Raw genomic sequence first — 17,999 nt, forward strand, 5'->3', positions numbered from 1 at the left:
TGGAAAGGCACACACCTGTCTATATAAGGTCCCACAATTGACAATGCATGTCAGAGCAAAAACCAAGCCATGAGGACGAAGGAATTGTCTGTAGAGCTCCGAGACAGGATTGTGTTGAGGCACAGCTCCTGGGAAGAGTACCAAAACATTTCTGCAGCATAGAAGGTCCCCAAGAACACAATGGCCTCCATCATTCTTAAATGGAAGAAGTTTGGAACCACCAAGACTCTTCCTAGAGCTGGCTGCCTGGCCAAACTGAGCAATCGGGGGAGACTGGCCTTGGTCAGGGATGGTCGCTCTGACAGAGCTCCAGAGTTACTCTGTGGAGATGGGAGAACCTTCCAGAAAGACAACCATCTCTGCAGCACTCCACCAATCAGGCCTTTATGGTAGAGTGGCCAGATGTAAGCCACTCCTCAGTAAAAGGAACATGACAGCCCACTTGGAGTTTGCCAAAAGGCACCTAAAGGACTCTCAGACTATTAAAAACAAGACTCTCTGATCTGATGAAACCAAGATTGAACTCCTTGGCCTGAATACCAAGCGTCACGCCTAAAGAAAAACTGGCACCATCCCTACGGTGAAGCATGGTGGTGGCAGCATCATGCTGTGGTGATATTTTTAAGCGGCAGGGACTGGGAGACTGGTCAGTATGGAGGGAAAGATGGAACGGTGCAAAGTAGAGCAAGATCCTTGATGAAAACCTGCTCCAGAGCTCTCAGTACCTCAGACTGGGGCAAAGGTTCCCCTTCCAACAAGACAACGACCCTAAGCACACAGACAAGACAACGCAGGAGTGGCTTCAGTCTTTGAATGGCCCAGCACTAAATGTAATCAATTTTAGAATAAGGCTGTAACATAACAAAATGTGGAAAAAGTCAAGGGTCTGAATACTTTCCGAATGGACTGTATTCATCAAATACACACCCCAGGTAAAAGGTAGTTAACACTTTACATGAAGGGGGTATGCTTAAGGCATTTATAACACCTTTATGTATGTTGCAGCAGCATTCATACAACATTCATAACACATTTATTCATTCATAAGTGGTCTTCAAAATAAAACTAAGTTTTTATTCTAATACAAAAAGTTATGTTAGTAGAAAAATCTGGTGGGAGTAAGCCAAATGGTTATTGGTGTTACTGGCTGGGTGGGTTAAAGCCTGGGTCTTCTGCTCACCACAATGGCAGGTAAAGTCTAGGGCTAAGCATTAGTTTGTGGATCTAGTACAAGTCTTCAGGTCTCAGTTAGGATTGCTTATCACCACATTTCAATGGCAAACAATGGCTCAGGTGGCATCCAGGCATCCAGTTCAATAGTCTTTAAAATCTTTCAAATACTGTGAGCTTTCCCATGAGCCTGCCTGAAGTGCCAGACGGTCAGGTGGGGTTTTCACTTTTGGGACTCTTCCATTGGGCCAGGCATGCTCAATCAAGCACAGCTAGCTTATATATTTAAATATTTACACTGAACAAAAATATAAACACAACATGTAAAGTGTTGGTCCAATGTTTCATGAGCTGAAATTAAAGAATCTCAAAAAATGTCATACACACAAAAAGCTATTTAGCTCAGATTTTGTGCACAAATGTGTTCACATCCCTGTTAGTGAGCATTTCTCCTTTGCCAAGATAATCCATCCACCTGGCAGGTATGGCATATCAAGATGCTGATTAAACAGCATGATCATTACACAAGTGTACCTTGTGCTGGAGACAATAAAGGACCACTCTAAAATGTGCAGTTTTGTCACACAACACAATACCACAGATGTCAAGTTTTGAGGGAGCGTGTAATTGGCATACTGACTGCAGGAATGTCCACAAGAAGTTGCCAGAGAATTGATTGTACATTTCTCTACCATAAGCCACCTCCAACGTATGGAGTATGTCCAACTGGCCTCACAACAGCAGACCACGTGTAACCACGCCAGCCCAGGACCGCCACATCCGGCTTCTTCACCTACGGGATCGTCTGAGACCAGCCACCCGGACAGCTGATGAAACTGTGGGTTTGCACAACTGAAGAACTTCAGCAAAAACTGTCAGAAACCATCTCAGGGAAGCTCATCTGCATGCATAAGCTACGGACAACGAACACACTTGTATTTTATTGATGGCAATTGATATGCACAAAGATATTGTGACGAGATCCTGGCACCTATTATCGTGCCATTCATCCGCCGCCATCACCTCATGTTTCAGCCCTGATAATGAACGGCCCCATGTCACAAGGATCTGTTCACAATTCCTGGAAGCTGAAAATGTCCAAGTTCTTTCATGGCCTGCATACTCACCATACTTGTCACCATTGAGTATGTTTGGGATGCTCTGGATCTACGTGTACGACAGCGTGTTCTAGTTCCCGTTAATATCCAGCAACTTCGCTGAAGAGGAGTAGGACAAACTCCACAGGCCACAATCAACAGCCTGATCAACTCTATGCGAAGGAAATGTGTCGCGCTGCATGAGGCAAATTGTGGTCACACCATATACTGACTGGTTTTCTGATCCACACCCCTTCCTTTTTACGGTATCTGTGACTATATTCCCAGTCATGTGACATCCATAGATTAGGGCCTAATTCATTTATTTCAATTGACTGATTTCCTTATATGAACTGTAAGTCACCAAAATCTTTGACATGTTTGTATGTTAATTTTTTTGTTTTGTGAATTTAAAAGATACACACCCAGTGCTGGTGCCCTCCCCTACAGCCATTGTGGCCTTTAGCAATTAATTTAACCCTCAAAACTGTTAGAAGGGTAATGCCCTTAAGGCTGACCTTGTGCTTCTCCCAACATGCTGCGTGAATAGTTTCTCAGAAGGTTGGGTACTGTGACACTAAGAACACACAGTTCAGCTGTAAAATGGATGAATCGAGTTGGACTTTAATTTTGGATACTCTTTTTGATGTTGAATTCACGTGTTATGAATGATACTGCAACATTCAACAGTTTTATGTATACCCCTTCATATAAAATGTTGTTCGAAAGGTAAACAAGGAATGACGACTTTCAGAGGCCGACCGATCACAAATACTAAGACTTAGGCTTCACTCTCTTGAATAAATTGTGGTAGGATTATTAACCCATTACATGAATGAACTGTGATAAAAAAGGTCTATAGAGCCACGGTATGTCTGGTCAATGTTTAATGCTGTACTACTGAGTAGCTCTCTACATCTTACACTGAGCAGAGTGTAAGAGCAAAGGAAGACTAGAAGTACAGAGTAAATGCCCCCCCCGCCCCCCCCGCCCCCAAGTCTCAAAAAGAGGTAGGGCCACTGCAAGGTTTCTGAAGTCTGAACACTGTTGCAACACGACTAGGAATTCCACTTCCTTCTCCAGAGTCACCTACATTGTGTATTGTTGTTGATATTGTGAGGTGGAAACTTGGGAGAGACAAAGCGGCACGTCTCCTCCAGAGCGTTGACCTTGGGTCTCTGGCAGATACAAAAGCGGCTGAGAGAAAGCATTCCGCAGAGCAGGTAAATAAAGCTCTCGCTAATCCCTGTGGGGGCCTCATGTTTGACTGCTGCAGTTTGAACAACCATTTCAACAATCGTGGACATTTGCAAACATGAGCAGTCATCTGGCATTTTTGGAAAACACAACTTGGTTTCTTAGGGGGGTCACGTTGAAAATGGAAGTTTGCGTAATTTATTTTGTGTAAACATTTGATGTATTGCATCTGCTGTCACCAACAACCCTGAGGTGTGTCTGCAACACTGTAAATGGTTGGTAGTAAGATGGAAAAAGCGAGTACATAACTCCAAATATTCAAAGGAATTTACAGTTGAAGTCAGAAGTTTACATACACTTAGGTTGGAGTCATTAAAACCCATTTTTCAACCACTCCACAAATTTCTTGTTAACAAACTACTTTGTACATGACAAGTAATTTTTCCAACAATTGTTTAGACAGATTATTTCACTTATAATTCACTGTATCACAATTCCAGTGGGTCAGAAATTTACATATACTAAGTTAACGGTGCCTTGAAACAGCTTGGAAAATTCCAGAAAATGTCATGGCTTTAGAAGCTTCTGATGGGCTAAATGACATCATTTGAGTCATTTGGAGTACCTGTGGATGTATGTCAAGGCCGACCTTCAAACTCAGTGCCTCTTTGCTTGACATCATGTGAAAATCAAAAGAAATCAGCCAAGACCTCAGGATTTTTTTTGTAGACCTCCACAAGTCTGGTTCATCACTGGGAGCAATTTCCAAACACCTGAAGGTACCACGTTCATCTGTACAAACAATAGTACGCAAGTATAAACACCACAGGACCACGCAGCCGTTATACCGCTAGGGAAGGAGCGTTCTGTTTCCTAGAGATGAACGTACTTCTCAACCATGATGCACGGGGGTGGCAGCATCATGTTGTGGGGTGCTTTGCTGCAGGAGGGACTGGTGCACTTCACAAAATAGATAGCATTTTGAGGAAGGACAATTATGTGGATATATTGAAGCAACATCTCAAGACATCAGTCAGGAAGTTAAAGCTTGGTCGCAAATGGGTCTTCCATATGGACAATGACCCAAAGCATACTTCCAAAGTTGTGGCAAATGGATTTAGGACAACAAAGTCAAGGTATTAGTGTGTCCATCACAAAGCCATGACCTCAATCCTATAGGAAATGTGTGGGCAGAACTGAAAAAGTGTGTGCGAGCAATCCTGACTCAGTCACAGAAGGCTACCCGAAACACTTGACCCAAGTTAAACAATTTAAAAGGCAATTCTACCAAATACTAATTGAGTGTATGTAAACTTCTGACCCACCCGGAATGTGATGAAAGAAATAAAAGCCGAAATAATTCTCTACTATTATTCTGACATTTCACATTCTTAAAATAAAGTGGTGATCCTAACTGACCAAAGACAGGGAATTTTTACTAGGAAAAACTGAGCTTAAATGTATTTGGCTAAGGTGTATGTAAACTTCTGACTTCAACTGTACATAGGCATACTTTTATTATCGTAAGAATGACTTGAGCATAATTTGTTTCTACCTATAGTTAGCACATCATACTAGGCGTCAATCGCACTGCGATATTTCACCTGGTTAAATAAAGGTGAAACACTTTTTAAAGAATCAATCGCACTTCTTTATTTTCAAAGTTAATTCAAGAAAACCAAAAGACAAAATACATTGGTGTTTATTTAGGTATGGAATCACTTAATTATTCAACAATGCACATTGTATCTTGTATATTGTGTAAAAATAATAGCATATTTCAACATGTTGCATCTCAGTTTACAAAGGCACCTCAAGCAAACATTTCACAGACAAACACTGAAATTCTTGAACAATGTTGGTTTGTACAATCTTGATTGATCAACATTTCTTTCAACACAAATGTGAAACATACATTTTGGTATATTTTCAACAATTCAAGTCAGTTTTTTCAGTGACAATATCACACCGTCCACAGTATAACAAATCAGTGGTGTCTTTTTTATGATCCAACCAAACATTTGAATGCCGAGCATAGCTGGCATGACTTGGGTGGAGTGGAAGCGTGTGGCTTTAAGCGTGTCTGATCTGTGAACCCGGGTGTCGTCACAGAGATGTTAACCTCCATCCATTGGGCTAACAAACAAAGGTAATCCAGACAGGGCCCCTGCTTGATACAGAGGGTTAAGAGCAGCAACAACCACAATAACAACACACCTCAACTGAGTCAATGCCAACCTTGGAGGTTGGGAGGATAGGGTTACAGGACAAGGGGTTGATGGAAGAAGCGTAAGTCCGGACAATGGGGTTTGAGGCCCAAAACCATGCTGCAAAATCAACTGAATTATCAAGAGGAAAAAGTAGTCAATTGTGTTCTCACAGGACCTGCAAACAACCAAACCGTGTTAGCATTGAGGCAAGGTGCCAGTCCACGGGATCACACCTAAAAAATAAAAGGAGGAAAGGAGTCAACTATGGATATTCAGCCGTGGTCCTGCAACAACAAAAAAACAATGCGCTTCTGGAGCCCATCCAATAAACCTAAGTGAAGAATAAGAAACGTTAGTAGTTTCAAAGTTCGGAGATCTTTTAAAACTTCAGGCACTTCTTCAACCCAACGGCCACGATAACATTTTAAGCAGCATGTCCTGTAGTTGCATCTTAGAAAACCATTGACATTTAAAATAAAATAAGCAATAGCAAACAATTTGATGTGAGCAGATCAGTCAAATCAGTAGATGTAGCATCCTGTTTAAAACCTAAATTAAATGCAGCTTCCCAAAAAAATCATCAACATTAAAACAGCTAAAGTGGAGTGCTCCAAACCTGATGACACAAAAAGCACAACGTTCATCATACAGTACACGTAAGTACAACGGCAATAAACACCTTAGAAACAAGGTACAAAAATAGGTCCAATATGAACCTGGTTCTCTGTTACAAGACATAACATTCATGTCTTTTACTAATGCGACTTAAAATGGCATTGCCAATACTTTTCAAATCCATAGGATTCAAATTTAAATTCAGCACAAAAAAAACATTGAACAACGTGCAAAGAAGTGGCCAGTTCAAACATCTAACAAAATAAAACCTCAGTCAGTAGTCAGAGAAAGCCCAAAACAGTAAGTGACCAAAAAAAAAAAAAAACTTTAAAATTGTACTCAATTGTAACATGTTGCCCTTTACGACTTACAAGGAGTACAGGAAACTGCTAGGTAACACATGCGCCATCCTCTGCTCCTTATGCTGACAGCTAATACTATGGCATCTCAAATAATGAATTATCAGTGCTGTGTGTTGGGGAGGATGGGGGTAATTAAATGTAAACTATGAATATATACACTCATATACTTTGAGTAAAGATACTTCACAAAAAATAAAATGAAGATTCATTGCCAGAAATAATGGCAGATTGTACCCAATTAGCATGTAATGGAACGATGTAGCCTACATTCAAACTATGTAGCCTACATTCAAAACCACAAGTTACCTAATCTTACTGATACACCTAGTTCCCAAGTTGAATTGTGCAACAGGAAATTGTTCAAGGATTTGGTAAAACAGCACAGGGAGGGGAGTCAGTATACTGGAAGAGACAATAACCAGGCAGGATAAAAACTAACCAATACTGTAAGAAAAAGATTTGATTACAATGAAGGACAGCTGGCATCCGAATTGAGCTACCTCACCGTAACGACAAATAGACATCAGACACACAAAGTTGTGGGCTAGAATAGTTCAATCGGCTTCACATAACCATATTTTCATGGTATATATAGGCCATATTTTATTTTCCCTTTAAAACGTCTTCAAATATCGACAAACAGAAACAGGGTCCAGGCTCTCAAGTTTTTGTTCTCCATACAAATGAAACACTTGTAGAATAATGAAAGTCTGGACACACACACACACATCTATATCTAGATATATAGATATATATATTTATAAAAATAAAAAAGGTTAACTTGATACAACAAAGCACATAATGAGAACTCAAAAAGTTTGGAAAAGTGAAACATTCAGTGACAGTTATAATTGTTTGATGTTATGTTCATGACTACTAATACACTGACAATGGTTGCCCCCACACCTTCCCAAATGGAACAGGTACTGCGCTAAATTATACTAAATAATGAAATTATACCGCAACTGTTTTATTCTGATCTCTTATTATAGGAGGTTGGTCACTTTTGGAAGCAAAATAAAATAAAAACCTAACCGAGCCATGATCCAGCAATACTGAAAGGTACTTTGACACAAATATGCATTTGTTGCACCAGGTTTCAGTAAACCTGCAATCCATCATTAACAAATAATTATAAAAAAAATATGATGTATGTATGAATGCACTCAGTATAGAATGAGTTTGTAAATTTGTTTTTAAGTTAAAAAAAACAAGTATGACATTTCCTTTTGCGGTTTGATGTTCTAATCAAAATTCTAAACAAAAACATAGATTGGCAAGACTGCTACAACATTCTGAATTGTGGCCTAATGCAAAAACCACAAACCAGTATCCTTGTTTTACTATTGAGTCAAACTAAAGTTTACTATTAAATGAAAGTAAGAGTTCTAGCTCAGGTTAGAGTTCTATATGATCAGAAACAAAACTAAACTTCCAACGGTTTCTAAATGACCCATATCAAAAATCTTCTGAACGTATCGGCCAATAATAATCATATCAGCAATCCAATACAGAATCTAAATTTATGGCAACTAAAAGACATCTGATGCAATGTAAAAATTGTACCCTGCAAAAATTGGACGCCTCAAAGTCCCCCCCCCAATCAATCTGTAAAAGATTTTGTTGACAGACTATAAAACTACCAACCATACTCAGCATTTGAATCATTATACCAATGTAGCATGACAATCATAAACCCAGTGTTTCCCCTGTATTCATTTCACAGCGGTGCACCGGTGCTGCTAAATTGTTGCCGCCACACCAAATATCTATATAAAAAAGTGGAATGGGTAAATGTTGTGTGTAAACTTAAATGACAAAAACCAGACAAAGTACTTAGAAATGATAATTTAAATATATTATTTAATAATATAATCTTTGAGAACTAGAAATCGAAAAAAATAAAAGCTAGACAGTTAATATGGTACATTTTTGATTCGTCCTATGAAGTATTTTTAGCCTGGCTGGATTACTGACCGGGCACATACCCAGGGGCCCGATTGGGGTACCCATTGCGTTTGTTATGTGTGAGCATAACACAGCCATGGCAAAAAGTGATACATAGAATTGCAGGACATTTTGCTGAGAAACAGCAAATTTGTCTCTCCGCCGACAATTCTGGATCGAATTAAGCTGCGCCAATGGGCTGACCACGCCAATTACCACGCCCCTCCAACACGAACACCAGATAAACCCCTTTATGATCCTTGCCTGACCCCCCACCCACCTTCTGTGACAGTTGCCACCACTGCTAAAACAAATTCTAAGGGAAACACTGATAAACTTTAAAATGGAACTGTAATGACAATTTACTATGGAGCGAACACACCCACTAAACATGACATGTACCAATGAAATCAGAATATGCCAACAATACACAAAACTAAAGTTGAGTGCATCCAAAATGTCAATAAAGTCTAAAACGGATTCCGAGACCACACAAGCATAGACACCCTATTCATGTTTACCCAGTTAAAAGACAAAACTAACGGCTCCCTATTAAAGTACACATTTTTCCAATGATCAAGTAACGCTAAACGGTCAAAATGGACACACTAGCATCATAAGGACAATTAAACCAGTCTATCCGCGTAACGTCAATGACCTTAAAATGTAGAGAAAACCTAACAAATACACACTATTTATCCATGTCATCGAGCCTAGTATTCCTCCAGAAGTGAAGGTGAAGACATGGTGGCCAGTCAAAAGGGCTTTCTTTAACAGAACTGTGAAATTCTGTTAAGAATAGGTTAAGAACGTCCTATATTTGCATGGCTAATCAATCTAAATTCTATTTGAATAAAAATCCTTGGAATCGTTACCTGATGCAAGGTCAAGTTTGAATCCCCATAATCATACCCTCAAACCAGATTCCAGATTATATTTTTAAATGGCTTAAATTCTCCACTAGGCTGTGCCATTTACTCAGGAATGAAACACTACTTGAGGAAGGGCTCTACCCAGAGTCAACCCATCGCATCCAATCCACAATAATTATGAAATGCTGCCATTTGTAGAAGGAAAATGGCACTGCCAGAAAGGAAAATATGTAGTGGTAAGCTTCGCACCTATTCTACACCCGTTTCTTTCAGTCAAGACCTACATCAGCAGCTTGCCTCAAACACCTCGTCAGAAAATGTGTAAAATCTCCAAGTACAAGTTAAATCTCCTAAACTCTTTTCCCTAATCGTTGATATAGATGGTGTTCACAACTGAGCTGAGGGTGGGGAGCAACCATTATCCAGTGTCAACCACTACTTCTTGTTGTCGTTAGTGCCCGATGCACAAACCTTTTCCTCATCTCAAATTCCTTCTGTCAAAGTTTGAAAAATTACAGACTATCCAGCATCTTCCCTCTAGTCACGTCTGTCCAAGTGTCCAGACCAGTGACCATAAACATATTTGTCATATGAAACCGGCATTGAAGCTCCCCCTTTACGGAAATTCAAACATGAGCAAAACATGCTGCTTTGTGTTGAAGTTTTCCTCAGTAGATCCGTCAGCAGGCAAGGAGGTCGGGGGTGCTTGTTGTGAGGAGGATGAGGGTGCTGTGTAGGTTCTGTGTGTTCCATAGAGCTGTTGTTACATATAGCTGAAGGATCTGTACACCGGAACCTCCAAGCCACATGAGCGTCAGGCGTGACGTCCTGCACTGGGCACTCGCCGCCACCCTCTACCGCGCGGCTTCAGACATCAATCAGTGACACATCAATATGGGACAAATCTATCATATGCCTGTATGGTTCCAAAAGAAAGATGCATCGATGAGTAAGCGTTCTAATTTGGTGTTAGGTGTAAGCTCTTTTCATAATGATACATTTTGGGAGGGGGGGCGATGACTACATTTTCAGAGTAGTGACAGAGGATTGTGGGTTTTAAAAAGAGAGAGTGAAACAAAGTGGTTTATTTACCTGTTGAAGCTGACTTGGAAACTCAAGGCATGCTGGGGATTGTGAAATTTGGCAATGGCTTTCCTCTGCTGGGGCAGCATTTTGAACATCTGCGGCAGCATAAGCAGAACAAGGGGAGAGCAGGCGTGTTTAGAACAGAGCAGTTGCTGCTACCCCTGTCTTAAGCTTCTCTCATCCACAAGAGGGAGCAGGGGTGGATGGGGGAGGCAGGTGTGGTTATATTACATTCTGTAGCTAGAGGGTGCTAGCAGACCACAATCGGATCCACATTAGTTAAGAGTCCACCAATATGAGAGGGAGCATAGAAGACGTTCTACCGGTGGAGCAGAGAACCATGGAGGGAGAGTAGGGTAAGCTTCCCAAATGGCACCCGAGAGTGCTCTACTTCAAAAATATATATATCATTTTTAATTTAAAGTAGAGCACTCTAGGGTGCCATTTCAGACGCAAACACAGATGGAGACAAGAAAAGATGGCCTACCTGGATGGGGCCGATTGAGTTGAGCAAGTTCCGGAGCTGCGTGTCGGTGGTGGATGTGGAGAGGCCGTCTATGGACACAGTGCAGGCCTGGCTGTCCTCTGCCCCTCTCTGGCTCTGTCTGGTAGGAATCAGGCGCCCCCGGCCCAGCTGACCCGTCCCTCCCGCGGCCCCGCTGGCTCTGCCACACCCCGGGACAACCACCTGCACCAGGCAGGGAGGAAAGAAAGGGGGAGGGGGGAAAGAGAGAGGAAATGCAGGTATGTTGTTTTAATTCCACATTCAGCCGAGTGGCAACGAGATGCGTGATATCTACAGTGCATTCAGTAAGTATTCAGACCCCTGGACTTTTTCCACAATTACATTAGACTTATTCTAAAATGGATTACATTGAGGAATAAAAACAATCTACACACACAATACCACATAATGACAAAGCAAAAACAGTTTAGAAATCTTAGCAAATTTATAAAGAATAAAAATGAAATATCACATTTACATAAGTATTCAGACCCTTTACTCAGTACTTTGTTGAAGCACCCTTGGCAGCAATTACAGCCTCAAGCCTTCTTGGGTATGATGCTACAAGCTTGGCACACCTGTATTCTTCTCTGCATATCCTCTCAAGCTCTGTCAGGTAGGACAGGAGTGTCTTTGCACAGCTATTTCCAGGTTTTTCCAGAGATGTTTGATTGGGTTCAAGTCAGAGCCCTGTCAGAGTGACGATCGGGTTCTTGGTCACCTCCCTGACCAAGGTCCTTCTCCCCAGTTAGTCCAGGCAGGCAGCTCTAGGAAGAGTCTTGATGGTTCCAAACTTCGTCCATTTAAGAATGATGGAGGCCACTGTGGTCAATTCCTTCGACCTCATGGCTTGTTTTTTCTCTAACATGCACTGTCAACTATGGGACCTTATATAGACAATCATATCCAATCAATTGAATTTACCACAGGTGGACTCCAACATCAAGAATGATCAATGGAAACAAGATGCACCTGAGCTCAACTTCATGTCTCATAGCAAAGGGTCTGAATATTCCTGTTTTTCTTTTTTATAAGGGAGCAAAAATGTCTAAAAACATGATTTCGCTATGTCATTATGGGGTATTGTGTGTAGATTAATGAGGAAAAAACAATTTAATCAATTTTAGGATAAGGCTGAAACGTAACAAAATGTGGAAAAAGTGAACACTGTACATTTACGCCCTTTAGCAGTCTTATCCAGAGAGACTTACATCTACCAGGGTCTACTGTTTTTCAGCATGAGTGAAAATTCAAAAACCTGCCGTTTTTTCTCCTCCATTTTCTCATAAACATCTCCAGGCTGGTGCCTTTGCTTGATTGACTTATTATATTTCTACATACAGTGTCAACGTCAAAACATGAATGCTGCCTGCTCACATCTGTTGTATCTTCATACGAGAGCGAGCGAGGGAGGGAGTGGTGTGTTCGTTCGCCAGCCACCGCGGTGGAAAGGGGGAGCGACCCCAGAGTACAAAGGAGAGAGCCAGCCAACCAGGCGTCATGGTAGCTGCCTTTCCCTGTCATGGTGGCTGCCTTTCCCGAGCCAAGAGCGTCCGTCCCGTCCGCCGAGACGGCGGGCTGGTGACAAGCGTACAGAGAGGCCAGGGGACCCCGTGTAGCAGTCGTGTCACGCCGACTCTCAGCTTGTCAACATCACTACACCTGGCATACTGTCCTGTCTTAAGTTATTACCAGACCTGCTCCAAATGGTACAGCTACTAACAAACGGCAGGGGAACGCCAGAGGCATGAAAAACATAGCGAATAGCAATGTATTAAGAGATGATTTTCTTACATCTATATTTAAAAGATGAAAATTCTAGGTAGCGCTCCTGTCAAAAATACACCTGCCCTTAATATGACAGTACTTGCTGGTGGACCAAAAAACAGTTTCAGGCCCTGGTAAGTAACCCATGTTTGCTCGGCCCTGATTAGAGTCCACCGGTCCCGTCCCAAATGGCACCTCAAATGGCTATGTAGGGAATAAGGTGCCATTTGGGACACAAACACAGTTTTTGTGTGTGTAGTGCTCGTAATGGTGATAGGTGTGAGTAGATATAACAACCTACCCTGTTGCCCATGCCCCCTCTGCCCCCCTGTGTGACCAGGCCCTGTATGGGCAGTCCTCCGGGGGGGCTGGCCAGGGTTACCTTCCTCACTGGGCCCTGGCGGAGCTGGGGGGCTGGCCTGGCGGCCTGCTGCTGGATTGGGGTGCTGGCACCACTCACATCTCCTCCCTAGAGTTCACACAGTACAGGGAAAGTAAATAGACTGCAGGGCTGTGTCCTAAATGGAGTCCTATGGGGGGGACTTTGTATGGAATAGGGTGCCAACGTAGTGCACTATCGCAGGCCATAGAGTGCCATTTGGGGGGCAAACCCTGACCAACAGACTTTCTACTCATTTCTCGGTTTTAACTGTTACACAGTGTGGTCTGGATGGAGTCCTTCGATTGGATCCAAGGGCCTGGCGACGCAGAGAACACAAGACCGATCACGGATTCCAGACATCAAATCGAAAATCAAAACGGTTGAAAAAGGTCCTGTTGAAATGCGCCCTTCAGCAATATCTGAAGCCAATCTAGCTTTCCTGTTCTCACACCACAATACCCATGAAGACATTAGCTTTGAGGCGGAGCACTGTGGGCCTCATGCTGAGAATAGATGCAACATGGTTACGCTCTCGTTATTAAATAGTTACAGATAGCTAGGGCCGTACAGGCTACACACATGCACACCCACACGCGGAAAGAGATGAAGGCTGTCTCTTCTCTCCTCCTCCTCTTAATGTGACAGATCAATACGAGGGAGAAAGACCGCAGTGCTATCTGACTTTGACCGGTCTCCTGCCGTCATCCCACAGTAAATGGATTAATCCTCCTATAGAAATCTACAGCTGCTGATTGCACCCATCAGATGCTAAGCTGCATTACACCCGAGTGACACCGGCTTCGCATGTTCCCCGTCCCTTTAACCCACCCAGTCTCCTCCCCACCCCCCTGGCTTTTGTAGCGCATGTTGCATTGTAGGGACCTATTCTGCCTGATTAAACCCCCCCTTATCTGCACTGCCTAAGCTATACAAATCCAATTCCCTCAAAAGTGGCAACTCTTTCTTACACAGGTATTATGGCGCAGAGCCGCCCTGCTAAGGGGAAGATTAATTGACGCGAGTCGTGGGTTGACGTTTCTATGGCTCACACACCTGAGAGGCGGCTGCTGGAGAGAGGGAGGGGAGGGAGGGAGCGAGATAACATTGTCAGGCTGCCGATGACAGCGGAACAATGTGTGGTGGAAGAGAGAGCATCTGGAGAATCTGCTTTTTCAGCACAGCTATGGGCTTCCTCCCTCTCCCTCGGAGATGCGGCAGTTCAGATAGCTAGGAACAGGTTTCTATTAACGTGGCTGACACTCCGTTATCTTCATTTAGGGCAGCAGAGAGAACGAGAGAGAGAGAGAGAGAGAGAGATAGAGCCTGCGATGCAGCCTTTACATCCTTATCCTCTGGGATGTGAGCAAAGCAGCTTACTCCAAAATACATCACATCTCACAACTGCCTCATCAACGACAGATACGAATGTTTATACACAAAGCCTTTTCCAATTTACAACCGTGATTAATTCATAATTAAGGCGGCAGTAGTGATTTGAACCAACGAGAATAAAATTATCCAACGCTGACAAAGGAGGGATTTCTGAATCTGGACTGAGTTGGCTCATAACCGTCTTGCCTGTTTTGCACAAGTTCCCCCGTCTAGATCTTTTAAAAACAATATGGGTATGCCTTCAAAAAGGACAGACACCAACCTTTAAGAGCAGTGGTGTCTCAAACACCAATTACATTTAATAGATGTCAGAGAAATGCCAGACAGTTCACATTAATGACTGGTTCCTATTAGCATTTTAAAGCTAAGATGGGTGTGGAAGCGCCTCATCTTCAATACCACCACAAAAACAAAGGAAATGGGACACTTTATGCATACATCTTGCCAAAATGAGAGCCATATGGCATTCTGAATAGGTTACAAAACATGTGGTCCTAGTGAGTGGGTGACCTTTAAAAGTATCTGGAAATTCTTACGTTGAATTCACTTTCAAGGAAACAATAGAGGGTACCGAACGAACCGCAGGACAAAGGCAAAACGAAACAAAGATGCTGTTTATTTAGGATTGCAAAATTCCGGTACATTATCCCCAAATTCCCAGGATTCCCTGTTTATTCCTTCCGGATTCCGGAATTCTCCCGGAATTTTGCAACCCTATGTCTGTCAGTCCAAAAGTAAATTGCCAAACCAGGAACTCACCCCTCCTAGAAGCTTGACCACTCTTACTTTCTGTGGAACTTGTGGCCCTGCTCCGTCTCCACTGTTGGCTCGCTGCATCACAGTTCTCTTCACCCCAGATTTAGGCCCCAGAGACTGGGCCTGGCCGGAACCCAGACCCGCCATCGGGACTCCCTGAATGGGCATGTTCCCCATGGGAGGGGCCCCACCTGGTCTGATAGGGTTCAGCTGGGTAACGTTCCTCCTCTGCTGCCCGTGTTGCTGTTGCCACTGGGCCTGCTGGTGAGGGTTGGGACCAGGGCACCCGGGGCCAGTGTTGCTCCCCTGCTGGCCGCCCTGCCAGCCTGGAGCCGGTGCTTGCTCACCCTTGGTCAGGTGGGTCTTGACGTTCTGGCGGAGTGCGGTGGGCGTCTGTGGGGTGCCGCTGGGAGGGAAAGCAGAAGTGCCTTGCTGGGGCTGTTGCGGTTTAGGAGGAAACAGACGCTGCAGTTGTTGTTGGTGGTGTTGCAGCTGTTGTTGTTGTGGGTCACCCTGGCCGTTGATGCGTTCCAGTAGCTCCTTCTTGCGGACGCTGGCCTGCATCTGCCTCCTCATCTCCTTCCTCTTCAGGATCTCTTCCCGGAGACGCTTCTGCTCCTCGATCTTCAGACGGTACTGCCGCGTCTCCTCGTCCTCGTCCGGATCCTAACAATATGAGAAACATCAAAGACACAAACTCACAATGTGCTAGTAACACGGGCTTGCTTCCCCAATGGAACCCTATTCTCTATATAGTGCACTACTTTTGACCAGAGTCCAATGGGCCCTCAGACTAGTGATGGGGAAAGAAATCGATAGTTTCATCTCAGGATATTATTTTTTGCAGATATAGTGTATCTTTCTGACAATTTTGCATCATTATTTCTGCGCTAGCTTGCTGTACCTGCACCAAAACGCCAGTGTTTTTCCTTCATAGCTTTCTCTTTTTAAAGAGCCCATTTTGCTTTCAGCACTTTTATTTCCACGATTGATCAAAACTGGTTCTCTCTCGTCCCTCTGCAGCACCCTTTTGCACTCAGAACAGCCTCAATTCATTGGGGCATGGACTCTACACGGTGTCAAAAGCATTCTATAAGGATGCTGGCCCATGTTGACTCCAGTGCTTCCCATAGTTGTGTCAAGTTGGCTGGATGTCCTTTGGGTAGTGGTCTATTCTTGACACACACAGGAAACTGTTGAGCGAGGAAAAACCCAGCAGCGTTTCAGTTCTTGACACACTCAAACCGGTACGCCTGGCACCTACTACCATACCCCGTTCAAAAGGCACTTAGATCTTTGTCTTGCCCATTCACCCTCTGAATGGCACACAATCCATGTCAAGGATTTTTTTTAAATGCATCTTTAACCGATCACCTCCCCTTCATCAACACTGACTGAAGTGGATTTAACAGGTGACATCAATAAGGGATCATAACTTTCATCTGATCATTCTGTCATGGAAAGAGCAGGTGTTCCTAATGCTTTGTACACTCAGTGAATACATAGAATCGTGATAATAGCAATACATAATCATATTGTGAGGTCCCTGGCAATTCCCAGCCCTACCTCACACTATTCCCATTATAGTGCACTACTTCTGACCAGCGCTCGTTTAAAGCAGTGCACTATAGGGAATAGGGTGCCATTTGAGACGCACCACAGAGTTACAGTGTTTACCATTGGAACCGTCTAAATTGGTGTGACATTCACAGTAGCAATGAAAAGCGATACCCCAGCAAAATACACTACGATGGTATTGATTCCTTTTATAATGGACTCCTCTGTGAACGAGTCTCATCTCATTTCTAACCTTATGATTGGGCCATTAAATAAATAAAATGATCCCACTTAGGATCACGGCGGGCTTCGCTCGGCTTATCTCAGGTTACTGAATTTTACAGGCACACCGTCTGTCAAAATAATAAAGCATTCTCAAATTAGCTCCATGCCTTGAGTATGTGATAACAGAGAATGATTCAAATAAAACCTAAAGCCCATTTTCTAAATTCTTTCTATATTGCAAATGAGTCGCACATGGAAATCCCAGCCGTTTCAAGTTGTTTTCCCGTTTTAGCCACAACACTGTTTAATTTAGACACTCCTTTTAGGTGCATCTGAAATGGCATCTTATTTCCTACATAGTACACTACTTTAGCCCAGAGATTTATTACATTATATAGGGAATAGGGTTCCATTTACATGTGGTGCAGAACTGACCTGTACTGCTGTGTTTGGCAGAGTGCTTGTGGAATCCCTGCGAACCACCGTTCTTCCAAGTGGCCCAGGTAGCTGTGCTGCAGCCTTGTTGGCAGCAGCAGGCTGGGCTCTTCCTCTGCCACCGCCGGGTACCGGCCGAGGGTTCAGGCCCGGTCGCGCCCCTCCTTGCATTGCCCTGGCAACGGGCCTGACGTTGGAGGCGTTTGGCGCAGAGGCCGGGCGGACGTTGTTCGCGTTTTGGTTGCCAGGTGCCACGGGGAGCTCGCGGAGGTTGCTGTTGCGCTGGGGAATGAGTTTGGGGGCAGGGGGGCTCTGTGGAAAGGGATGATTTGTATTGACATTTGCTTGATATGCGTAGCCTATATAACCAATGTGATTTTCTTTTTGTGCCCGTTTGGGTTTTTGATTGAAAGTAAAGCATGTC

General features: G+C 43.4%; 1 protein-coding gene across 5 annotated transcripts in view; it reads right to left on the reverse strand.

Moving 5' to 3' along the window:
* Positions 1-5,150: 5,150 nt before the first annotated feature.
* The window catches only part of rbm33a (RNA binding motif protein 33a), a 52,055-nt gene continuing 39,206 nt past the window's right edge, over positions 5,151-17,999 (reverse strand). For all 5 annotated transcript variants that reach the window (XM_024393102.2, XM_024393099.2, XM_024393101.2 and 2 more), the window contains 6 exons: positions 17,576-17,887; positions 15,362-16,024; positions 13,130-13,297; positions 11,044-11,244; positions 10,563-10,651; positions 5,151-10,386 (listed from right to left, as the gene is read on the reverse strand). In XM_024393102.2, coding sequence (XP_024248870.1) covers positions 10,338-10,386; positions 10,563-10,651; positions 11,044-11,244; positions 13,130-13,297; positions 15,362-16,024; positions 17,576-17,887 — 1,482 coding nt within the window. In that variant the 3' untranslated portion in view covers positions 5,151-10,337. The remainder of the gene's footprint in view (positions 10,387-10,562; positions 10,652-11,043; positions 11,245-13,129; positions 13,298-15,361; positions 16,025-17,575; positions 17,888-17,999) is intronic.

This window comes from Oncorhynchus tshawytscha, linkage group LG29, assembly GCF_018296145.1.
Source record: "Oncorhynchus tshawytscha isolate Ot180627B linkage group LG29, Otsh_v2.0, whole genome shotgun sequence".
In the NCBI taxonomy this organism is placed as follows: Eukaryota; Metazoa; Chordata; class Actinopteri; order Salmoniformes; family Salmonidae; genus Oncorhynchus; species Oncorhynchus tshawytscha.